The sequence below is a fragment of the Beta vulgaris genome, chromosome 9, assembly GCF_026745355.1.
Source record: "Beta vulgaris subsp. vulgaris cultivar EL10 chromosome 9, EL10.2, whole genome shotgun sequence".
Lineage (NCBI taxonomy): Eukaryota > Viridiplantae > Streptophyta > Magnoliopsida > Caryophyllales > Amaranthaceae > Beta > Beta vulgaris.
In genome coordinates, this window is record NC_079210.1 from 199160 (window position 1) to 226372 (window position 27213).

The 27213-nt window shown below is 36.9% G+C and overlaps 1 protein-coding gene across 3 annotated transcripts; it reads right to left on the reverse strand.

Moving 5' to 3' along the window:
* Nucleotides 1-1509: 1509 nt before the first annotated feature.
* On the reverse strand, nucleotides 1510-27213 carry LOC104902507 (hypothetical protein). Of its 3 annotated transcripts, none has more exons than XM_010690296.4 (6): nucleotides 27054-27213; nucleotides 26948-26979; nucleotides 26548-26727; nucleotides 7459-7509; nucleotides 1931-1995; nucleotides 1510-1853 (listed from the first exon to the last, which is right to left on the reverse strand). In XM_010690296.4, the coding sequence occupies exons 1-6, from the start codon at nucleotides 27128-27130 to the stop codon at nucleotides 1773-1775; spliced, it is 486 nt and encodes a 161-aa protein (XP_010688598.2). In that variant the 5' UTR covers nucleotides 27131-27213; the 3' UTR covers nucleotides 1510-1772. The 3 variants fall into 3 exon arrangements, 2 of the variants coding, with proteins under 2 accessions (XP_010688598.2, XP_010688599.2); XR_002040858.3 differs by lacking the exon at nucleotides 1510-1853 and adding an exon at nucleotides 3115-3350 and having other exon boundaries at nucleotides 1934-1995; XM_010690297.4 differs by lacking the exon at nucleotides 7459-7509.

The window sequence follows — 27213 nt, forward strand, 5'->3', positions numbered from 1 at the left end:
AAGCTTTCAATCTAATTTGTGGATATTGATAATTGAATCAGATGTCAAATGCTCAAACATTTCAAAAAAACGTTGTGAATCATTGAATTTAAATCGAAAAAAAAGATATAATAATCGGACTAGACTGGACTGGAATGGACTGGATTCAAACTCAAGAAAAAATTATCGGACAGGATTGGACTGGACTCAAAAAATATTTGGATCGGACTTGGACTCAATTTCTCGAATCCAAAAAACTTTGGACTGGATTTGGATTTGGCAAAATCCAATCCAATCCACTTACACCCCTATATTAAATATATATACATTATATATATATAATTATATATTATATATATTGTATATATAAATACTTTTAGATTGGACTGGATTTATTGGATTCCAAAGGGATGAGTCCAAATTCAGTTCTAAAATATTTGGACTCGAAAATTTGAGTTCAAGTCCAGTCCAAACAAATTTAGTCTAGTCCAGTCCAATTCAACAAGTTTGGTTTTGGATTTTTCGCAGTTTGCTTACTCCCCTACCCCTGCTTGCAAAGGATTTTACCTTCCCTTATTTCAAAAAAAAATTGTTTTTACAAGAACACTATTTCTCTCTTCAACCGTGACATAAAGATCTTACTCATCCTGCATTGTTCCACGGATTTGGTTAGCTATATCTTCTTTATGCTCTTAATTATTCTCTATACTTTCCTTGCAACCAAAGGAAGGAAATTCAACTATAGTTTTGCGATAGCAAATGATTCATATAAAACCTCTTTTCATGAAGATTTGTTTCTTTTCAACCAAATACACTCTTAATGATATTGCTATTTTATAAATGATGAAACTCATTAAGTAATGTGATAATTTCTCCGTTTCTTAATACTTGCAACCAAAGAATTTGCACGTTATTTAAGAAACTAGAGAGAAGGTAAAAGAGACATGTGGCTCTTTAATTAACTAAAATTAATAACACATCCAAACCTTTAACTCATCCACACCAATAAACAAACCACCCACCACCGCCACTCATTATATTTTGTCTCTCGACTTACCTTTATCACCTATCCAGTACCCACACCCATCCTGCCGCTGCCGCCACCACCTACAGTCAGCCTAATCACCACTATCACCCGACCACAACACCGACAACCACCACGCACCTGTTTACATTTTTCAATACAATGAAAATCAAAATCCAAAAAATATTACAGTTTTCAAAATAATTAAAATCAAAATCCCAAAGAAAAAGAGAAAACTTTTACGGTTAGTGACCTACGACGATGGGAGAGGAAGGAGGAGATCGAGAGAATTTACTAGTAACGAAAAAATCCAACCACTTATCTAGCTTAAGTGGTCGAATTTGACCATTAAAGTTCTAAATCTGGAGCTTTAATGGCCGAGTTCGACCATGAATGCTTATCATCGATGTTATTTTAGCTTGAGCAAGTAAAGATGGATGTTGCCGGAATATACAGAGCTGAAAAAAGACATGAAATATTGCCAGTCCATAAGAAGAGACCCAAAATTGTTAAACCAAACCGGTTCCTAAAGTGTGCTTCATTCCAATCAACCTGCGTGCTTCATGCTACACGAAAAGGTTTCAAGGTTTTATCCAAAACATCTCTAGAGATAAGACTACCATCCTATATTGCCAGTTCATAAGAAGAGACCAATATATATTAGCTTATTAGTACAATTGTCAACAGTAAACTATGAAGTTGGATTAAATCACCAGATAAACCACCAAGATGTTAATTGAGTAACAGATAGTAGCATCTCAAAGTGTCTTCAGTTCATCGAGCTTGCACTACTATTATTGATAGCATTTTGAAGTTCTGCTAAGAAATCCATCTGCGGCCCAGAGATTAACTGCCAAAATAGGAAATATTAGTGCTCTGTGCAGAGCATCTGAAGTTCGCCATCACAGGGAATAATTAAAAAAAAACCTGATGGGGCAATCTAAAGTTTCCCCAAGCTGATGCAGCACTTCCTGTGTACATCACTGGTCGTTCTGCAAGGAATAAAATAAAGAATCCTGATGTTTCAAGACATTCTTGAAAATTTTGATGATTCAACATATTTAACGAAATAAATGACGGCAAAATTAACCATCAAACAAGTTCATACACTAGCAAAAATAGAGCTTGTCTAGGCCTCCAACTTTTAAAGACTCGAACACATAAATTGGTACCCATTTTCCTTCCTTGGTACTCATGTATCTTCCGATTGGTACTGTGAAACTATGAAATAGTACTACTTGGGAGGCTTTCGGTTACTGCTTTTTTGTTTTTTTTCCTTCTGTACCAATTTGAAGAGACATGGGTACCAGTCTCAACAGATAGGAATATCACTGGAGAAGTGTTTTTGAGTCTTGGAGACTACTTGTTGATCGTTACTCACTGAAACTAGAATCTCGAAAAAAAAAAACTCAATAAAATTGAGAGGGGAAAAAAAAAAAAAAAAAAGAATGATCTAACAATAAGGCAAAGCCGGTTTGGGTTTTAATGATATCACTTCATTTTGCCTTCCTTCCACAGCACCTTGGTAAGATTTCGCTTAGAGTTGTAGTTTACACAAAAGCACATCAATCAGTGCAAGATTTTCTGTCAAAAAAGGAAAGGGGTTAGGGGTGGAGAGAGAGAGAGCGCGCGAGAGGAAGGGGGAGAGTGCTATGTTGCTAGCATTCTTCTTTCATACTCGACATTACGACATTAAAATCAACGCTTGACACTTCATTTTCAACAGAAACATAGAAATTTTTTATTTTTCAAAAGAAACATAGAATTTTTTTTAAGAAGCGACTTTGACACTTGAACACATAAGTATCTTTGAGTGTCAAAGACAACCCAAACCTATGTAAGATAAGGAGAGAGAAATTGAAGGAGATCCTGATAGAAAAAGATGCATGCATATCTAGAATCTGACCTCATCAAATAGCCATGCTGGCTTGATGTTTCCCATCCCCCACACGAAAAGAAAAGAAAATGCAGTTTCAGGGACGCAGTGCCACCAAACTTAGTTCTTCCAAGAATAACAAGAGCAGGAATTTGCTTCCCAGATAAACAACAAAACATTGCATCTCAAGCACATTAAAATAAAATAAAATAAAAGGCGCGTTCAGCGGAATTACCCATAACAAATACGCCGACGTGGCTCCACTTAGTCTCTGGAAGTTCTGTACAAATTTTAGAGCTAGCCAGGTGGCTTAATTGTAAGCATACATTGAGGTGAAAACCTCTAGAATACTTGTCAAGCCCTGTACATATGCAAGGGTGGCTGGTCATTCTGTCATGCACCAACCCAAGCCACCTATACGGTTCACATTTGTCAGGCGCAACAAAAGGAAGGTTGAGTCTGGGTTTTTACCTGGAGTCAGTTAGAGGAATGAAATGTGATGTGGAGAATAATAAAGTTGGGAAGTTTGTTAGGGGTCAGATAGCAGCAGGTATTAGCAGAGAATGTCAGAAGGGGTGATTGTCATCTTCAAGATTGAGTCATTTAGTTTATAATCATTGGGAGTATTCCAGCTACTCAGAAAGCAGAGAAACGTTTTTGCCTTTGGCTACTGAAATACGAAGTTACAATCTTCCTTTCTCCATATTTTGTTTGCTTCCTAATCTGTGACTAACCTTTGTTGAGCAGTGAATCCCAGCACTCCAGCAGTATATAACACACTTGTGCCTTACTTTCCCACACACAAAGCTTCTAGGCACAACACACGCCTCTCCAACGATGGTAAAACTTGACCTATCTTCCAATAGTACCGTGAAGAAAGTGACTCGTGTCTGACTAAAGTGTCAAAAATAGTCAACACAACTATGGGATATTAGACATAAACTCAACGAACAATTGCAGATATGTATGTTAAGCCATTCTCAATCCCGACTTTTGATTATTCTTCACTAGTCCTAACTTTGGGTTATTATTCACAAAATTGGTTCGAGCAACATCGAAACCACCCAAACTACCATCCCATCGCCGGAATCCACTTTTTCTCTCCCTCCCTCAATTTTTTTTCCTCTCTACTCTAAAGTTCCTAATATTATCAACAAACTTCCACCATTTCAATTTTCGTCTACTGAATTCATCAAAAGCCAGTAATTTTTCGGCGAAAATGGTTGGCATCAATCCGATTAACTACTCCAAAACCCAGAGAATCGATCTTCCCCCCTCTGATTCACCTCAAAAACCCTAATTCTTACCTCACTTCCGCCAAAATTCTCCTATCTTTTCCTCCTCTTTCTCTTTCTCTCTGATCTTCTACTCCCTCTCTCCTTTTCTTTCGTCTTCTTCTATCACCAACTTCCCCATTTCGTCATATAACCCTAATTTCCTCTCTTTCAATCACCCCAATGAAACCCTAAATTCAATCTGGCAGACCCATAAATTGGTATGTGATATGGTCAACTTTCGATTTCGGGTTAGAATTCAAAGGTTTCGTGTGTTTCCAGTTCGGTGGAGGAGGTTCATTTGGTTTGGCTAAGGACAATATCTATGATGGAGGAGGTTTGAAGAGCATGAGGAGGAGGATGTTAAGGTTGAGGTTTCAGGGAGTTATACATGGAGGGGGAGGGGATTTAGCGGGGTGGCGGGGTAGGGGGAAGAGGAGGAAGAAAAGGGGAAAACAGACTGAAGAAATTACGAAAAAGTCAACTGAATCACTAGGACCATTTTCGTAAATTATACCCTAAAGTTGGGATCACTGAGAAATAATCAGAAGTTAGACTAAAAAATGCATAACGTTCATATTTGAGATTGTTCCTGTCAATTTTTCCTAAATCCAATCAACAATATATAAAGTGTTAACAAGTCACCGTAAAGTTATATATCTATGCATTTATCACAACATTTCGACAAGTTTAAGGCATACCACAGATTCAGAAGGGAAAAAAATGGATGGATGTGCATATGAACCTTAAACAGTTAAACCTTGAGTCACATATTTTGGTATTTCCTAATAATCACATTCATAGAATGATAATAATAAGAATTGTTGATGTCTATAGTTTGGGCATCATACTAAATACACTCATATCATGATTTTCATTCTGATAGCCATATATTTAGCTGCTAATATATTACAAGCATAATGATGATAATCCTTATAAAATAGTTATCAATAACTTCACCATTAATTACACGATTTCCCATTTTAGAGCAAGTTATCATTGCTCTAGGAAGGAAGATTAAAGATGATGAAATTATAGAGAAAAGTGGGTGATGAGCATGGGTACAAACTTTAGAGAAGTAAAGATCAAAATTAGGAAACATAGTAAGTCAATTCAGCATTTGGGCATCCTGAAATAGTATGTAATTGCTGATTCCTTTTTTCTTTTGTGAATACATTCATCATTATATCATATACGCAAATACATAAAACCTCCACTTCATACTCGTAAGAGAAGATTTTGTGTGATAGAATACTCCAACTTTTGCAACGGCATAAATCGAGCTCCTGATTTTTTAGATTCATCTTCATGTATATTTTCAGCATGCCAAGTTTTATAACTTTTGCAATTAAATAATTAGAGATAATATACATTTATTTTGGGACAAAGGGAGTACTTGAGATTTGAGAACACATCATGACTGAAATATTAAGCTCGATATATTGAACTTTGTACATCATGAAAAAAATCACTTAAACAAACAAAAAGTTCAAGACTATGTTTGACATTGCCACAATCAAGATCATCAAGAATGGATACAAGCTTGAATTTCGCAAGTTTGACCATCAAGGCGGATATTGTTTAGAAAGTTCAAAACTATTTGGCATCAGCACCACCAATACAGAAACAATATCAAAGTGAAAATTTATAAATAAAGGTGCATTCTCATCATTTCAATTTTGTTAAACTGAACTTATCTAAATATATTGGAATAATTGCAATTAATTTTTTAACTTATTGGGACATACTGGAACTGACTTTTCTAACTTAGGATGCAACCTCTTCACCTTATTTTCTAGAGCTTATTTGAACTTATTAGAAATTATCTAAGCTTATGTGATCTTATATGGACTTTGAAGCTTATGTTATGGTGTGTTTGAACTCATTGAAGCTTATGTTATGGTGTGTTTGAACTCATTGAAACTTATCTAAATTTAATTAACTTAGGGTGCAATCTCTTCATTGTTGGGGATAGAAGTAAATATGATGCACCCTTACAGAAACTATTCTGAACTTATTGGAACTTGTCAGAATTTATTTTTCCCGACACTTATTTTCTTTTAAGGTGAAGAGAACACACCCTTAAAAAGTATTCAAGGTGCATGAGGAATTGGCTATATTTAGATAGCAAAGAAAAACAACTCATATTTTATTATTCAATGATTGTAGCTATGCCAATATTAGCCTTTACTTTTTCTTAGCACTATCACTATAAGAAGATGAAATAATGAAATGAGGATACACCTCAACACTAAAATAAAAGAACAAAAATGTTTCTACCCACTTGCTCATAAATAAGAACTCTAATTATAAAAACCTTGCTCATAAATGAAATCACAAACACCATATATAGGGTCAAAAAAATATGACTTACAATAAGATTTCTTTGTTCTAAAATTTTAATTGATATAACCACAAACGAAATCAGATTTTTTAAACTTTATCTTAAGTTCCAATATAATATGTATATTCTATACTATAAATAGAAAGCGTTAACAATACATATATATACGAATGTATATGTATGTATGTATGTATGTATGTATGTATACGTGTGTGTGTGTCACGTGGCACTCTTCCTCTTATAAAGGTCATCACTCCACAATAGCCCCAACAGTGAAGACATTACAAGCATTCTTTGTTTGAAGTTTCAAACCTACAACCTCAAGCATGAATGAAAAGGTTCTCATCCATTTATCACTAAAATCTTATGGTTCCTCTTCTCAAAATGAAAATGGTATTATTTGGTATCTAATGGAATTCGTGATGTACACCCTCCCTTTTCTATTTTCAGTCGGGGAGAAACCAATGCAACTGAAAATATAGGCAAGATTCTACAATTTTAAATAAAATTAAATTAATTAAAAATAAAGATTTTAACGCTTTTGAGTTAATGTTAGGCAACCAATAAAACAAAAGTTTGAGAGGTAAAAGAGTAAAACATTGAATAGTGTGAACACATTGATTGCAGCTTAAAACCAATGGGGATTTAAGTCATAAAATTACTCTATGTATGGAGAGATTCAAAATAGGAACATGTTGAAATTTCTCAATGGGAATACAAGAACAACAAAAGAAAAATGGAGGAAGCAACATATAAACGTTATTGACATCTTTCAACACCAAAGGGACACCATGTACATTAATCATGAAATTGGTAGGCACACAACAACCACAGCCATTGTCTAGGCCCTAGTTGGATGATTAAAAGGTGCCCTTCTGATAGAAGGGCTATAAAATTCCTTACCTACAAAGATCTTAATCCAAATATAGGGGGGGGGGGGTGAGAAGCTATTATTACTCACCAGATAAATCTACTGTGGGATCACTGTAGCAATTAATAGCGGTCTTCCAACCTGCATTAGAATACACTAAGGATAATTAGAGCTGCAATTATAGTCACAAGATAGGCCTTTACCAATCTTATGACCCTTGCCTCTTACAAGTACAAATTAGAGACTACTTTTTAAATATCATTTTCCTTTATACTCACTCTGTTCCAAACTCCCAATTTAATCACAAATTAACTCCACACTTCCCTATGTACAGCTTTGAATATTAACATCTTTCATTATTTATTAGTAAATATTTTGCATTTTGAAATAAGCAACATCTTATAGAACAACGTTTATTTTGATAAATTAGTAGTCCCTCTATCCCCTAATAGCTTTCCTAATTTTCCTTTATCTTTGTCCAAATAACATTTCTCATTTACTTATTTGGATTTGGTCCACACTATTAAATGACATTTTATCTTCTTTTTCCCACAGCCTCTCTCACCATAAAAAATTCATAAATTAAACAACTATATCATTCTTTATTCAATTTTAATGCAACTAAGGCCCACCAAGACCTTTTCTCCTCAATCTATGTGCCCAAAAAAAGTAGAATATCATGATCAAACTCATAATAACTTCGTTCCTTAATAAGTTTCACACTTTCCTTATTTCGAAATTTCACAACAAGTAACACCAAGCTTGAAATAGCAAAAACAAATCCTTTTTATTATAAATATACCACTTAAAAAGCAAGAGGAGACTACTACTTTTTTCGTTTTTCACCATGCGCCTATGAGTTTTCATGAAATTCATCATATACCATCCGACTTTTCGAAATTCACCAAATACCCCCGACTTTTGTACAAATAATATTGCATGCGCTTTTGTCATTAGCACTGCTTAACCCCTAAATCTTAATTAAACCTAATAAACCCTAATCCATTCTTCCCTCCTCGAAGCCCCGTCACCCATTTGGGACCACTGTCAACCCACCACCATCACCTCCACTGCCAATCCTCAAGTGTCCTTCACCAATTTTCTCACCAAACACAAGATCTCACAACCACCTCATCAACCAACCACAACTTGCCCTTTTTCACTTCTCCAAGAAGGTTGCTCGGCCATCTGCTTCGACATCGAGGCGTGGGGTACCCAACACCTCACCCTCAGCAGCAATCTCGGTCTAACTCCATTGGCTCGAACTCGTTCTCGCCCTCACTCTCAACAGCGGCAGCGGTGGTTTTGACAATCGGACGATGATCAGTCGTAGTTGCCTCAAAACGACGACGTTCCAGACTTCATCAACATTGATGATGAAGAAGACAATGGAAATTGGAACCACGATCCGAAAGCGACTCCCTCCTGAATTTAATGATTTTTGGAGTTTAGTTTAGGGTTGGTGGTGGGTGTTTTCGTGGTAGGTAATGGGGACGATGGGGTGCTTAATGGGTGTTTTTGGAGTTGGTGTTGGGGATAGTGGCTGATTTTTGAGGTGGGTCGTGGGCATAGTTCAAAAATCACGCACGACAATTTTGGGGTTATGGGGTCGTTTTTCAGGGTGGGTGATGGGTGTTTTTAGATTTGTGGTGGTTCTAAAGGTGGTTGGCATGGAGTATTTAGGTGGTGGAAGGGTTGGGTGGAGATAAAAAGAGGAAGGAATATTAGGTTTATTGGTTAATTAGGTTAAATTAGGGTTTAGGATTAATTAGAGTATAATGACTAGAGAAAGTCTGACTCCGTTTGTCAAAAGGGCATACTGTATTATTTGTACAAAAGTTCAGGGTATTTGGTGAATTCCGAACAGTCGGAAGATATATGGTGAATTTCATGAGAACTCATGGGCGTTTGATGAAAAAAACCGTTTCCGGTGAAGTACCTTTTGTGGTCCCAAATTTCTCTCTAGATTTCTTGGTTTTTCCCCTACTTTCTCTATGTTTCACTTATTAAGAAACAGAGAAAGTAAATGTGAATAGTGTAAAAGTCAAAATGTAATGATTAAATTGGGACAAGGGTAAATATTAGGGCATTGTCCACGAGAAGGATGATATGTTCAACATTAACATACATCAGCTAGATTAGACACTAACAAAAAAGTTTCCTCTGTGTGTTGTCTGTTGTGAAGTAGTTCGTAGGCATTTAACAACTTTAATCTAAGGTCTAGTATAATCAGCCACGTTGCAACTGTAGAGTGCAAGGAAGCCACCTCCTATACGTTTTTCCTTTGCTAGAAGACAAAAAGGGGCTACTTAGTAATTCCACTAGAGGAATATCTTGCTAGGATAATTCTGTTAAAGGTTGTAAGGAAATGTCAAGAATGATATAAAGGGGAAAGAATCTAATACATGTGCCTATATATAGAGCCGGGATTAGAGATATTAAGGACGAAAATATTAAGTGAGGGATTTACAGCTTAAGGAAAGTCTCTCATCTTGAATAGAGATAGTTGTAATTGAGAAACCTTAGATTCATCAATACAGCTTAATATCTTAGGTTACTATTTTGGTGGATCTTCTATTCTATTGTACTTGTTACCTAATCCTTAGCCATCACACGAAGTCGTGAAGATAAACGAGGAAACTTATGGCTCCTACTTCTAACTGGCACAGGATCTAGCTGTTGGAGCATGATGGGAGATTTACAATCTTCCCTAGCCTTGACCGGGACATTAACAACCACTTGGAAGAATGCATTCAGGGGTCTCGACCCCGAGAAGCCATGATTGAAAACTTGAAGAATGAAGGTGATGTTGAACTTATTAAGAAGAACATCGTTGAAACCTCCATTGTATCCTACAGGGAGAAGGGGACCACCACATGAAGATGAAGAAGTCCAAAGGAGTTCCAGAGGATGGGGAGACGAGGGATTATCAAGGTTGGCAGGGAGGAGGACCACCACACCACGATGGCACCGGAAACTAGAAGCATAAAATACTAGACATGCCTCTATTTGAGGGATCTACCCCAGATGGTTGGATCTTGACGAGAGGTATTTCAAGTTCTACCAGTTGTAGAGGAAGACAAATTGAGGCCATGGTGATGTCCTTAAAGGGAGATGCCTTACTAATGTTTCAGTACCGCCAACGTCCCATAAATCGATAGGAGGATATGAAGGGTTTAGTGCTCTCATCAGGCTCTCTTCACAAACAATGGTTGGCAAATCGATCTTGGATTATCACCGGCAATTTATAGAGATGCTAGCTCCCTTGGAAGGGGTGCCACAAGAGATCGCCAAAGGAAACTTCATCGAAGGTTTGTATAATGACATCAAGGCTCACGTGAGGCTTCATGAGCGGTGGGCCCTACACTTTAGATGCAACCATAGTCTTTGCTAGGGGTGCTAATGAGTCAGGGTGGCTCGTAAACTGTTTCGAGCTCGGCTGGGTCAAAGCTCGACTCAAGAGGGTTGTACTCGAGTTTAGGATCGGCTCGAGACCTTCATGAGCCTAGTGGAGTTCGTCTCGAAAGCTCGCAGACATGTTCGAATTTTAAAGTACAATTTTTTATACATTGATTTTTATTCCAACTTGGACTTCCATAAAAAAACACAAGGCCCAATTTCAAGCCCACTTAAAATATAAAGCAGATGTAACACTTTCGGCCCAATTTAAAAATAAAAACCAAATAGAAAAGCAATAGGAAAGAATGACATACTTCCTTAGCCATTCAAGGTTCAAAAAACCCTAAATTTCTAATCTCCAACTAAACAGTTCTCACTTCTCCAGCTTCGAGCACAGTGAAAGTTGGTCCTTGGCGACAAGCAGTGTGGTCTTTGGCGGCGAGAAGCAGCCAGCGAACAGTATGATAGGTAATCCTTTCTATTTTTCGTTTTTTTTGTTTTCTTTTCGATTTTTCACTCGAGCTTTTTCTAAATATTTTTCATTCTAAGATTGATTTGTTCTATGTGGTGATCTGAATTTCGTTGTATTATTTATGCGGTTTTTGATTTATGTTTCTCTACTCTGAATTTTCCATTCGTATTATCTGAATTTCTGTTCAACTATCTGTTAATTTCTTTATTTTGATTGATCGTTTATGGCTTGATGCAAATTGCTTCAAAGAGCAAGCTAACTTTGCCTAAGTTCTGGATTTCGATATATTCAGGGAATTAAAATAAGGCTGTTCCATTAGGTGAGGTCGGTTTGTGACTGATTTTGAACTTATTCTCAAACATATTGTGAATCATGTTGACAATAACATGTGGTTTAAAATCATCCAGCAACATTTGATATAGGCTGGTTCTTTACTATTATAGCCGTTAAATCCATTATTAAAACCTAGGTCGCATATAGACGGATACGGGTGCGGATTCGGGTACGGGGACACAACACTTTAAGATTTTGAAATTTTAGGAAAGGGTACGCGTACAGGTGCGGGTGCGGGTACGTGACCTAGAAGAAGTACCCGTGCTACATAGATTAAAACCATTATGTGTATTGATACAACTTATACTCATATTTTAGTTTCATAACAAAATGTTTAGGACCTCTTATTGCCACACAAAATAACAAGATAAGGTTGTCTGACATTCATCTTCCTTTTGCATCAAACTTGTCTACTATTGAACCTGCCATCTCTGAAATTCTGGTTCAATGCTATTCAAAATTAGATGGGAAAACAATAGCCATTGCAGTAGGTGTGTAATATTGGCTTTTTTAACAAATGATGATTCTACTTGTGTACCATCATTGACTCTTGGTTGCTCTTCTACTCCTATTATGGAAGAATTTTTTATATGTGTTGATGATGAGATCCAAGATGAAAAAATGGAGCAAGAACCACTAGATACTCTCGTTGACTCTAGTCAAGAGTTAGATGGGGATGAGCAGGCTCATCCTTTCAAGAGACCAAGAAAAGCAGAGGTGTGGAAGGATTTGGAGGATCCTGAACTCATAAATACGGAGTGGAAAACAAGATGTAAGCATTGTAAATCTCGTCTTACCTGTTTCAAAGACTAACACTACGAGTCGTTTAAAAAGACATTTGGCTAATTGTGTTCAAAGAAAATTGAAATTGAAGCAACAAAGTATGATCAACTTTTTGCCATCTGATTCAAGTGCGGGTACACCAAATTCTGGACATGTTAGTGATTTACATAATGATAAGCTAGATATGTTATGTATAAGAGAAGTGATTGCTAATTGGATTGTCATACATGAAAAGCCTTTTAGTGTTGTAGAAGAAGGTTTGAACATGATGTTAAAGAGGAGAATACCTCAACGGACATTTGTTTCATGCCACACTATAAAAATTAATGCTTTCATCTATGAGGAAGAGAAAAAGAAGTTAAAGGCTCTCTTAAAGGATGTAGATAGAATTTCCTTAACCACTGATCTTTGGCGTGCTAGACCACAAAGGATTGAGTACATGGTTCTTACGGGTCATTTTGTTGACCGTGATTGGAAACTCCAAAAGCGATTTTTGAGTTTTGTCCATATACCTCCTCGAAAAAGCAAAGACATAGTAAATTACATTTTCAAATGTTTAAAGGAGCGGGAAATTGAGAATAAAGTAAGTGTTTGTCATATTCTTTTGAATAATATGTTTATTCTTACATGTTAGTTGATCTTTACTTATCATAACAATTACATTTTTTTTTAAATATAGGTTTTGGTTGACAATGCCACCGCAAATAATTCATGCATACAAATTTTAACCAATACTTTCTCACTTACAAAGTGGTTATGTGGTGAAACATTGTTTCATGTACGTTGTTATGCACATATATTGAAAATTATGGTGCAACAAGTCAAAACCATTGTCAAGAATGTTATAAACTGTAGATTGTCTCAATCAAAGTGAAGCGACATTGAGAAAATTTGCTGAAATTGTCCAACAATTCAATCTTAAAGAGTGGAGGTTGGTTCTTTGAATGCAAGACTAGGTTGAATTCCACTTATGATATGTTATCATGTGTAATCAAGTTTAAGGAGGTATTTTCTAAACTTGCTTTGGAGGACAACGATTATGTTTATTGTCCTAGTTCTTATGATTGGCATAAAATTGAAGAACTTCCTGAGATCTTAAAAGTGTTCTATGCTGTGTTACCTGGACTCGACATTTTTTGCCAAATACCTGGGTCGCTACGACACGACACCGACTCGGGTATGAAATACAGTCGGATCCTTCATATTGCAGTCGGACACGGCGGTCGGCTCTAAACCCTAGTTGTTAGATCTTAAGATTTGTTGTTGATTCATGAGAAATACGTAAATAATATTAGGGCTTTTTGCATCCCTAGTGAGGCGATTTCAATGATGTTGTTTTCATCCATTTTGATGGTAAGAGGAACGAAGAAGTTGTAGAGGACAGAGGTTGAAGGAGGTGAACAGTTACTCAAAGTGAAGAGGAAGAAGATGAAGAGTAGGTGGGCCAAAAAGAGTTACTTTTTTAATTATAAAAGTATGTGGGCCAACTAAGGAGCTTTTCATCTTTTCAAATATTACATACTTAAAGACAAAAAGGAAAAAACAGAAGTGTAGTCACGTGGACCCAACCACAGCCCACTATATTACAGTTTTTATTTTCCTCCCTCCCTCTTTTTTTCTTCTCTCTTTTTTCTAGCGTGAAAGTAATAGATTTTTTTATTTTGTAGATTTAGATTATTGGATTTATTATTAAATTTTGTATTACAAAATATTGATTTCGCGTACCCGTACCCGTGTCCAAATTTCGGACAGAGTCCCCGTGTCCTTTTTTTTAAGTGTCGTACCGGATACTCGGATCCGTACCCATATCCGACACTCCTAGACGAGTCCAGATAATATAGGTTCTATGATACCAAAAATATTATCTTACGCTCAACATGCCCACTTTCAACTTTTTCCTTAGTGAAGTTTATTATATCAAAGAAATGTTGGACAAAAATGATAGTTCTCGTGATCCTTTTCTCAAAGATATGGTGAAAAACATGAAAGAAAGATTTGATAAATAATGGGGTGAATGTAATTTACTCATGGTTATTGGTGGGGTGTTAGACCCTTGTTTGAAAATGAAGGTTGTTGAAATTACATTTCCTCATATGTTTCCTTCGAATCTTGTTACGGAGAACATTATAAGGTTAGAAATACTTTGTATGAGTTATATGATGAGTATAAGGTTTTGTATCCTCTTTTGGTTGAAGAACTTGGAGAAAGTAGGAATATAGCTCCACATATAGTTAAGGGGGAGCCTTCCGGAAATGCCAAGGGTTTTATTGTTAGATGTGGGGAAAGAGTGGAGCCTAGAAAATCATAAATTGATGTATATCTTGAGGAATGTACCGCAACTGATGATGAAGAACGTAGTTTTGAATTGATGGAAGGAGAGAGCTAGCAAATTTCCTGTTTTGTCTAGATTGGTTGCTGATGTCTTAGCCAGTCCTACTATTAACACTTATTGATCTTTCATTGCTTCCGAAAACCGTGCAAATGTTGATTTGCACTGGAGATTGGTGTAGGTCCACTTTTGTAGTCCGGAGAAAGAACAAAGTAAGACTAAAATTATTTTTGTTGTTTTATGTTTATCAATATAGTCTTTATATCTAATTTTAATTTCATAATTGTAGTTTGTTGATGAAGATGAACCAAAAGAAATCATGCTTGCCATTCCATAAATTGTGTCCTTTTATGATGTTATTTTCTCACTCTTCTCTAATCTTATAATATCTATTACATAAATGAATAAGTTATAATTTTATAAACTAATATCTTTATAACTATTGTTTTAATGAATGTATTAACATATTTTCTAGGTGTTAATAGGAGAAAAAGAACCATGGATAATGGCTTGGACTTGGAAAAGAATGTCAAAGGAAGAAGATAAACTTGTTGTTTGTGTAAGTATCAAATGAGATATTTGTGTAATAACATTGTCAAAGTTTGTGACTTGTGAACTTTGTTAAATTTGTTGTCCACAAAATTATTATTTTTTTAAGTTCAAAGTATGCAGAACGTTTATTATATAAAGCTGGAAAACAGAATCATACTGCATTGCACAAAGCAAGTCCGCTAAAATGCATCGGAAACGTTCTCGAGCTTTTTCAAGCCGAATAGTTCGCGAACCTTCCCGAGCCGAGCCGAAGTTTTTTTTTTCGAGCTCGAGCTGAGCCGAGCCTAGTGAGGTTCGGTCTCGGCTCGTTAACACCCCTAGTCTTTGCTATTAAATTTGAAGACATTACGAGCCAATCCAGGAAAAGGTATGGGCCTGGCCAAGTTTATTTTGAAAAGAACAATATTGCTTCAGCTCCTTTTTATTCTAAGGCTTACGGTATCACTACTGCCACTCCTAATAAAGGGGTGGAACTTCCTTATCACCTAACACCAACTACGGTTTTCAGGGAACGATCGAGCCGGTGGGGGAAATTGAGAAGGTAAAGTGAGAAAGAACTCCAGTTCAAGAAGAGTGGGGAAATAGCTAGACCTAGAAGAAATCCCTATGGCTAACCTTGATATACCCACCTCTGAGCCACAGCTCTCTCTGAACCAATATGAAATCTCTCTAAATTCAGTTATTGGCTATTCTAGCCCCAAAACCATGAAGTTAGTGGTGGAATAGATGGACAGGAAATAGTGGTCAGGATAGACCCAGGAGCAACCCATATTTTCATCTCCACCCAAACTAAAGAGAAGTTAGCCATACCCAAAACCACACACAAAGCATCTGGGTCTCTTTGGGCACTAAAGAGGGTGTGTGTAAAGGAGTGTGTACTATTGCTGAGGATTACTTATCTGTCCCCTGGATTATTCAGATGTTATCCTAGGTATCCAATGGCGGGGAAAACTAGGGACTATGACAGCAAATTGGAGGCAGAGGCAAATTGGAAGGACACGGACTATGAAGTTCCAGGTGAATGGAGAAACATTCCTCTTGAAAGGGGATCCCTCCTTCAGAAGGTTTAAAATCTCGCTTAGGGCCATGATTAAGTCCTTGAGAAAAGCGGGAGAGATTTTTTATTGAATTCAACCAAGTGGCAGCAAAAAGGGGAGGAAAAGGGTTTATTCAGTCTGCCCGCACTTATTTGCAGCCACTCTTGTCTCAGTTTGCTTTGGTTTTTCACATGCCAGAAGACCCTCCAGGAACAATGAGCATGCCATCATATCAAAAGAGGGACCAATCCAGATGAGATTAAGAGGCTCACCCATGACATGCTAAAGGTTGGCATCATTCAACTCTCCATCAGTCTATTCTCTAGCCCAATTTTGCTTGTCAGAAAGGACAACTCTGGAAGATGACTGTGGCAGACAAGTATCCTATTCCCATCATTGATGAGCTCCCGGGAGTCATGTGTGAAATTACACAAGACAATTTCATCCATAACATCTATGTCAGCTTTTTGCATGAATGCATTCAATTCAAACAACCTCTAGAAGAGGTGATTCTAACAATCTTTCTTACTTTGTTCTCTATTTAATCCTAAGAAAAAGTATTTTGTTTCCACCAAGCTAAAACAAACAAAAAATATGCTGATTGAAGCCTCTAGTAAACTAAGGTCATCATTTACTGGCTACATTTTTGCTTCTCTATAAAAAAAAAAAGAAAAAAAGATTTGATTACGATTAGAAACCTTTTTTTTCTATCTTCATCAATGGACCTCTTACTTATACTCATTCAATTCGAAGTATTGATCCAATTCAATAAAATTTTGTGTTTAGTAATTTCCTAACCCAAAATTGAAACTTGTAATTGAGTTTTGGAAGATGTGTCAAAGACAGCCTTTAGGACACATGAGGGGCATTATAAGTTCTTATTGATGCCTTATGGCCTCTCCATGCTCCAGCCACTTTCCAAGCATTGATGAATGAAGTTTTCAGACCCTATTTGAGGAGATTTTTGCTGGTATTTTTTGATGACATTTTAGCGTATAGCAAGAAAATACTGAGGAACACTTAGTGACTTAGTTCACTTCAAATTGGTGCTAAAGGTGTTGGAGCAGCACCTTTTCCAAATGGGAAAAAAATGTGCTTTTGGGCAGTTGGAGAGTTGGAGTTGGCCTATTGGTCATGCAATATCTCAAAAGGGGGTAGGAGGGGACCTTAGCAAGGTGCAAGTCATGCTTGATTGGCCTATACCCACTACCCTCAAGGAGCTAAAAGGCTTCCTAGGCCTCACATGCTATTAATGGAAGCTCATTGGAGGTTATGCTAGCCATTGCACGACCAGTCACAGTCTCACAGAGCAATAAAGAAAAATAATTTTGGTTGGACAAGTGGAGAAGGCTGCTATGATCAATGCCCGTACATTATTGTTACCCATTGTTGACCTACCATTAATACTCGAAACTGATGCCTCTGGATTTGGGGTAGGGGTTGTGCTATTGCGAATAAGCCATCCTATTGCTTACTATAATAAACTCTTCGGTTTCATGAACAAGGGAAAATCGCATATGAAAAAGAGCTTATGGCCATAGTCTTGGCTATTCAGAAATAGAGACACTATCTCCCCGGAAAATAGGTTCATTATACGGCCTGATTAGGAGAGTTTGAAGTATCTCATGGAGCAACAGGAGATTGACTTAGAGTATCAAAAATGGGCCTACAAGCTCTTACGCTTTATTTTTTAGATTGTGTACAAACTTGGACCTTCCGGCAGGGGTAGCAGATGCTTTATCAAGGGAATTTGCCGCCAGTATGGAATTTGGTTAAGTGGGAAGATATTAGTCAACAAATCAACATGATCCTTTCATTCTTCACTGATCCATAATTTTCAGAATCCAGTTCCTAAAGATTTTGGTGTAGAGCAAGGAATCCTAAAGTATAAAGGCAGGCTTATAGTTCCCAAAAGTTCCTCCTTTATACAAAAATTGCTGCATATCATGATTCTGAGCTAAGGGGTTATTCTGCGGAATTCAAAACCTATCAGAGGTTAGCTAAGGAATGGTTTTGGCCTAGCATGAGGAAGGATATAGCAAAGTGTGTAGCTGCGTGGGCGACCTGCCAACAACAGAAAACTTCAACATTAATCCCGGCTGGCTCGTTACAGCCACTTTGTATCTCTTATCGGATATGGGAAGACGTTTGGCTTCGACACAATCCTAGTAGTGGTACGCAGGCTATCTAAGTACAGTCATTTGTTAGGCCTGAAGCACCCTTTCACTGCATATTCAGTAGTTTCGCTGTTTGTCAAGGAAACAATTAGGTTACATGGAATCCCGTCCTCCATAGTCTCTGACACAGAGAAGATCTTTTTGAGCTTATTCTGGAAGGAGATGTTAAAATTTCATGGCGCCACATTGCTAAGAAGCACTTCCTATCACCCCAAACAGATGGGCAATAAGAGGTGGTGAACAAAACTTTGGAAACTTACCACAGGTGCTTTGTGCATGGGCAACCTAGATCTTGGGCCACTTGGCTTCCTTCGGCTGAGTTCTGATACAACACCTCGTTTCATGAGGCCTAGGAAGCCTTTTAGCTCCTTGAGGGTAGTGGGTATAGGCCAATCAAAGCTGTTTATGAGAGGACCACCCACCCTCATCACGTCAGGCCAACATTCAACTACTGTGTCTATGAAAGGGATTGAGTTGTTCTGTGACAACAATGGTGCTATTGAGCAAGCAAAAGAGCCGAGAATAAGGATGAAATTATTAAGTGAGGAAGTTACAGCTTAAGGAGAGTCTCTCATCTCGAATAGAAAGAGTTGAAATGGAGAAATCCTGGATTCATCAATACAACTTGCTATCTTAGGTTACTATTTTGCTGGATCTTCTACTGGATCTTATTATATTGCACTTGTTTACCTGATCCTTAGCATAGAGATTTGAGTCAAGGGGAAGATTGCGGCAGTAACATGTGCATGATAATATGAGAAACACATGCACAATGACAGCAGAAAGGAGGCTTCTAAATCAGACAACCAAAAAGAAGCTCAGAAAATGGAGAGCACCTTCAAGAAGCATCTGCAGTAAGCTTCGTATCCATAGCATATCAGCAATAAGAGGAATGTCTTAGTACATGTAAATAATAAGAGGAATCACCAGAATTTTCTAGCTCAAGTCACCATGTGATTCAGCTTCTAACTCAGGAAGTTCTCGAATTAGAAAATATTCTACTAGAAAAAAGAGAATTAATTAATTAATTACAAAAGCATGAACCATAATGTCTTGGGTAAGAAACAAGTAGAATGATGAAGCAAGGGAATAAGCTCCATATAGCTCCACCATTTAGGCTCCCCTAAACAGACAGTTGCTTCAATTTTTCCTGAGGTGCTCTCGGAAGTTGAAACTCTTGCCAAACTGCAACTTTTCAAGCTATTCTCCTTCAGCAAAAAAAAAACAAGCAAAAGAATGGAGACTTCACGAGTGAGGAATGACATTACTAATCAAAATAACATCCATCAGGTCACACCCCTAAAGCTCTACTGAAGAGGATATGGTCAATATTGCATACAGCATATCAGAACAGGAGCAATAAAGGGAAGAAAACAGAACCAAGAGAGCTGTAAAGTGCATCTGAAAGGAAAAGAGGACCGAATATAAACGCAAGTCCTTATATGTTAAGGAATTCATAGCTGAATTTGAGACTTAGCTACATTAAGCAATTTGCAAGAAGGTTAGAGGCTTAGAGCTCAAAATTGCACATTTTATTTCTGGTTTGAAATCTGAACGGAAAAGGTGGAGGTGTGGAGCTGCTGCCATACTGTTTTTTGATGAGGTATGCTAGATGGTTCTGAGGACAGAAAAGCTGCACAAAACCAAGAAGAGAAGCCGTACAACAGGACTTTTGACAACAAGTATGAAAGTTCCTCAAGGTAGGACAAGCTGATGATTAAATACCATCTATGAGAAAGGAAACTTTTCAACTCTTAGATACTAGTACATCTAGTGACCTAACTTCACTTTGGGTGCTAAGGCCGGTCTTATATGATCGCAAAACTTAATATGTAGGCTTAGGAGTTAGGACTACATTAACATCTCTATACCATCGGTGAGAAGGGAACAACTTTAACCCTTGGATCTTGTATATCTAGAGGCCTAAATTACTTCTCGTTTTCTATGTTGAGCCTATATTTAAATGATCCTAAAATCTCACTCTGCATGCGCGCGCACACACACACACATAAATACATACATACATACATACATACATACATACATACATACATACATACATACATACATACATACATACATAATAATACATATTTATAATATATATAATATATATTATATATATATATACACACATATATATATAACATACATATATATATACATACATACATATTATACATACATATTATATATACATATATATATATATATACATACATATATATATATATACATACATATATATATATATACATATATATATATACATAAGTGATAAACTTCTCATTTTCGTTCGTTCAACATTAATTATACACTTCCTAGAAATGCAAAGTCCCGCCAATGTTATATTATTTCTCTCTTTATGAGAAACCCAAAGAATAATAAAGATACACCCTTCTACACTCATCCTCCAAAAAAGGTTGGGTACCACAATCCACTAACTACAATAAAAAAAAAAATATAGCCCACTAAAACTACCAAAAAAAGTCTTAAGTAATAATCCTAGATCTTTCTGCCGGTCAAAGTTTATCGATTAATATGGGACGCATGGAGTATATATATATATATATAAACGTATATACATGCACACTGATGTACATAAATATATATATAATCAAAAAGCAAGTTAGAAATAGGAATCCTCAATTAGAAACAAGTACTACAAGCCACCATAAAGAAGGAAAATCGAATACTTTACCCACATAAAATCACATGATACAGTTACACCCTAGAAGCTACATAAATTCCTTTCTAGCATGCACCATACAATAGCCACGAAAGCATTGTGCCTCATTAACTTCTTCTCCTTGATCCCTCCAAACTCCCCATAAAGCACATCTACGCAACTGACAATCTCAACAGTCATGCGCCCTTCACAACTACCACCAATATTCACCAAATACAAAAATCCACAAGTCGATTCGGAAATTCACATCGATAAAATCTGTGATACTCGGACTGGGTATAGATCCAAGAGAATTGGGCATGATTCTCAAGGACACATGGACACATTTGATTATTATCCCAATTCAGAATATGGACTCAAAGACACGTTAATTAATTAATACTTCCTCCATTCTATTCTAATTGAACGTTTCCCTTATTTGGAAGTTTCATATTAATTGCAACATTCCTTATTTGGTAATATCTTCTCTCTATCTCTCTCCTATCACATGGTTCCTACTATTTATCTATCTCTCTCCTCTTCCCATGGATTTCTTAAGGAATGTGACAATGGGTATGTTGCAATTATTATAGAACGGAGGAAGTTGGAAAGAGTGCATTAAGTTATAGAAGAACTAATTCAAGTTTTGTTACTTTATGATATTAATAAAAATTCCAAATAATTAGAAGTACTCCTAAATTGTAATGTTACAAAACATAATAGTTATCTACGGTCATGTAATTACTCTTTAAGACTTTGAAATTTCTTTTTGTTGAATCTGGGGCTAGTGATAAAAGTTGAATGTTGTCCGCTGTCAAAATAAAGAACTAGGTTACTAGAAGTATATTATTTGAAAGTAGCAAACAACGTAGGGAAAGCCACTCATAACTCAAAGTGGCTAGGGATAGAGAAAAGGAGGATCGCCTTCTACGAATTATCATACACATCCAAAACAACGTAGGGAAAGCCACTCATAACTCACAAGTGGCTAGGGATAGAGAAAAGGAGGATCGCCTTCTACGAATTATCATACACATCCAAAACTTAGACCATTTCTTCCCTCTCCTTCTATATTGCTTAATACTATGCTTACCCGTGTCTTCCCTCTCTTTCTTGCTCCGTCTTTGTGCAACATGCAACAACACAAGCAAGTAAGCAATCGAGCAACCGGCTTCTAGCAGGTCGCATCATTTAGGCGACCAAAATCCCCAACTTTTCATTTTCCTTTTTCCTGATTTGGTGCCCCAAATATCCGTTTAGAGTTTTAAAACCCTCCGAGGATTTTCCTTCCTCTTGCTTTGGGATCGAGTCCATTTTCCCATGGTGAGTCAAACGCACCCAACTCAAAAGTCGTGTCAACAAATTGATCTTAATGTCAACATAACTCCCTCCGTCCCTAAATAGAGTTCCCATTTTTCCATTTATGTCTATCCCAAATAGATTTCCCATTTTCTTATTTGGTATGGGTCCACCAAATTATTTAGCTTTCAACATTTAATATATTATCCAATTTCCCACATTATCTCTCATCAATAAACAATACATGAATAGTGTACTAACTTAAATTTTAAATTCCGATTTCATACATCTAAGGTCCCACTTGTGATTTCTCCCTAATACTTGTGCCCAAAAGAAATGGGAACTTTATTTGGGGACGTAGGGAGTAGTTCCCTAACAGTGTGTTTGGTTCATTTTTAGTAAAGGAAAGAAAGGGAAGAGAAAGGAAGGGAAGAGAAAAGAAAAGAATGGAAGAGAAAGGAAAAAAAACCTTAATTTCCCATGTTTGGTATAAATTTTCTCTTTCCTTCCGAATTCCCCCGCTTTTGGAAGGAAAGGAAAGTGAAATTTTATTAAAGAGTTTTTCCTTCCAATTCCTCCCATTTCCTTTCACTTAATTTTTTTTTAATGAACCAAACATTGGAAAGTAATAAATTTCCTTCCACTTCCTTTCTTTTCCTTCTAAATTCTTTCTACCAAACAAACTGTAAAACAACTTGTTCTGGAAATGCACACATATTCACGCCAGATATTACATATTGAACTAGTTGTTGACTTAAATTCTTGAAGGAAAGGGGTCTATAAAACTAGATGTTGACTTAGATTCTCGGGGTTCTTACTTTCTTAAACTCTTCGTGAGTTGCTCATCTTTCCTAAGAACATCAAGCACCGGCAACCTAGTGATTGACAAGATGGCGGGTTGACCACGTCCCAAGTACTTTGTTACTTTTTTGCACTTCATGATATGCGCACTTAATCTGAATTTTTGTCATTATTTCTGATATTTTTTTAAATTATTTTAACTCTTGTCCTTTCCTTGGTGTAACCGTTATTAGAGTTTTTCAGATTTCTATCCCCGTCCGAAGCCCATTTACGTTCCCGTCCCCGACTCAGTAATACATAGCTCTCACCGCCCCACGTCCAAGCACCATCCTGGCCTCTTTATACAGGTGCTTACTGGAGGCAACACTTGGGCACCCCTATTGGCAACATTTGCTTGGTGCTGTTTATTACAAGAAAGACTAAAATCTGCTATTTTTCACAGAAAAGTTACGCCTAAACAAGTCATAAAATGAGCCTCCAAATTACACAAGTTTGAAACTCTAGACCGGCAGTTGATACTTCTTTCCGAAATTGACTTGTCAACTGAACCTCAAAAGCAATAATCCTTAAACCAACTTGGGAAAATCAAAGCAATTAAAACTAAAACAAACCTAGTGAATTAGGAAGCCTGCATTTTGCAATTAAATAACATTCAGCATTTTTTGTGGGAGGAAAGGCTCTATTCATGTTCTATAGCCCCCAACTTCTGTGACCACTAGAGCATAGGCAAAGTTGCTCGTAAGAGTCTTAACCGCCGCTGGTACATCGTTTTACCCCTGAAAGTTTTCTTCTGCCTTCTAGTTCTGCATACTCCTTTCTAAGCACATGCCTTATTTCTCTAAAGTGTACATCCTTGGTTGGATACATGTGTGCTCCCACCTACAGGTAAGTTCTTATGGTACGTCTCTATGAGTTTTACACTTCAGTTTCTTAGTTTATCAATGATATCTTTGGCTGAATGGTATTGCCGGTCCATATTCTATCTGAAGAAAAATTGTCAATTCTCTCCTCCTGCTGTATGCACCAAGTCTAGCAAGGAGTAGCTCTTGAATACTACCTCCGGTCTTTATTAGTTTACACGTATTCTTTTTTGGGATGTCCTTTATTAGCTTACCCATTTCTTTTGTTTTTATTTTTTGAATGAGACCACTAACTTTCCATCACACATACTTCAACTTTAACATAAAATAATAGTTTCTCTTTCCTTCTATGTCCCACAGCATTGTTTCTCCTAAAACTTTGTGCAAAAAAAAACGGGTAAACTAATAAAGACCGGAGGGAGTATATAACAAGCCCTTCCATTGCAACCAAGAGTCGAATTTGAAAGAGGAGGCAAGATCTTGCATTATAAAATGAGCTTGACCTAATATACACAAATTTAGTAAATTCAAACATGAACCATACGGTCTCTTGCTAGAGGACGAAGATCCCAAACTAGTCTAACAGCTACATAAGGCTCACCCGCAAATAATCAAGTAAATCAAACAATCTAACAAGGCAAATCATCAGGGTCACAATCATGAATCATGGGATAAAGACTTCATGCTGAAAGTAAACTTAGATCTACCATCTTCTCACAAGGATACAAAACGGCTAAGCTCCCACCTATGAATTACGCTGAGGAACACAAACCCCATAATCCTCAAGCTCAAGAAAGGCTTTGAAGTCGGAACGAACAATAGGGTTGGGAAGGACCATATACAAAGGAAAATTACCACTCACTTGCCTTATATAGAAAGTAAATTACACTAAAGAAGAGCCATAGAAAACAACAATATAATAGCCTTGACCCAAAAGGATAAAGGAAGACAAGCCAATTCATATAAGTAGACTTCTATAATACTCCAGTGAGCAAGACATTCAAATGCTCATACAAACCCAAGAGGGGCACAACATAGTCTACACCATAATCTTAATACCAATTTATCATTAGTACTCGTTCTATTCGATATTAATCTTCCACAATACTATTTTAGGATGTCCTAACTCCTGAGCTTATCATCCACTTACCTACTTTGGGAAAAAGCCCAACCCCCTCTTGCTTCAACATGTGAATGGGTCTGGCTTCTTTTTAAAATTGTTCTCTGTCTAATCTCTGTCACATCGACCCCTTTTGTCCTACAATTCCTACACTATCCCTGACTGTTTTCTTCCTAAATCAACTTCTAATGTTGCACACAATACATTTTTAACCCAACTCCTATAAGTTTTGTTGTCTTCCATATATTATCAGAGGCCAATAAGTCCCCTCCTATATGCTATATTAATATGAGAAGAAGACAAAAGCAAAAACACAAAGCTAAAGGCCACTGGAAGGCTGGAATTCATCCTTCAGAGATTAGTAACCTGGCACCCTATATGAAATCAAAATAACATTTTTTATGCACACTATTCAAATCTGTTTGCCATTACTTTTATCACCTCGCCAGAATACCTCCATTGTTGTAGAGCAAATAGCAATGTTCTAAAAAGTTTGGGAGACAAAGAAGTGAGAACACCAATTTGTATCACATAATTGTTTCATTCCTTCTCTCTCGCAATTCCATCTTCTTGAACAATTTGTGTAACAACAATATTTAGCTATATCACTTGTAAAGTTTCTTTGACTTGTTGGCTCATGGAAGAAATTCAATGGTTCAAATATCATGATTTTGCTTCTAAAGTGGATGTCATCTGATGTTTGCAGTGTCTTTTTTTTTCTCCAAGTGAAATCCCTCTTATCTAAACAGCATAAGTTCCCTCCAAAAGATAATACACACGTGAAGTCCTACGGTTTTAAAAGAAATCTTAAAATATGGTCTCCAAGAAATTTGTTCAAAGCTCTGCATGATGCACTTTGCCACAATGAGCTTCAGCCTACCTTCTAATTCTTTAAATCAAACGAGTAAACTTAGACTATTGCCGTGAAACACGGCACATATTTATGTAGACAAAGCAGCAATACAGCATACCTTCTCTCTGACATTTTCTTTAAGCTCGTTTATCATGACACTAGCCATGCATCACTACGTTGCTTCCTAGAAGACTCTTATTGTGCATTTATTTTGGTAGTTTCTGAGTGGTCAAGTTATTAAAATCTCAACTTTCTTCCTTATCTTCTAACCCGCATGCCTACCACAGATTTCTTTGCCCCTCTCTATGCTAAAAGCTTCTTCTTTATCAATGTCTTTTGGCCTCGTCTTCAAGGGTTTAGGACAAGAAAAGGTTCAATTTATAAAGAAAGAAAAAATCTTTGTGGACAGAAGCACAAGATATAATTATTTAGGCCTAAATTATCAAAAAAAAAAGTGGGGGAAAGGTAACAAGATAAATAACATAAAGCTACATACGTTGATGCAAAAGCTGGGAAGCTTCAGTTGTACAGCAACCATTTAGGGCTATCAAACGTGGGCGAAAAGTCTCATATACAGATTTGGTGCTCCCTGTATCAGAATGATCTAGACTCAAAGCACTCTGCAGACCAGTATCCCCATCAGTTGAGTGGAGATTGGTTGTTCTATCAGATCGATCTGGAGAAATTTTAACAAAGTATTGAAAAAGTATGTTGGTAAGTAGGATGTAGATGACTCAGACATTACCAAGTTATGATTGATGTGACTTGTATCTACTATAGATCAATTATAAACAGAAACAGTTCAGTAGCTCCAATAATAAGGAAGTAGGAAGCAGAAAACATAGTTACAGTAAGCGTTTTGTTTTGTTTTCCAAGAAAAATCAATCAAAAGTTACCTCCAGATTTGCGCCGATTGAGACCACGATTCCTGCATGCGTATGCGTTTGGAGGTAAGAGAAAAATGAAATATGGATAATGAAGTACAAAGTAAAGCAGAGAGACCTCTGATTGGGCGGTGCATATCGCTTGATTTGAGCAGGCAGAGTGTTGGACGAGGGATCGGATGGATTTTCTAGCATCTCCTTCTTTTTACTTCCCCCCTCTCCCCCCTTCGCTTCCTCTGCTTTCTTCCAACCAAACAATCAACAACATATTACATATG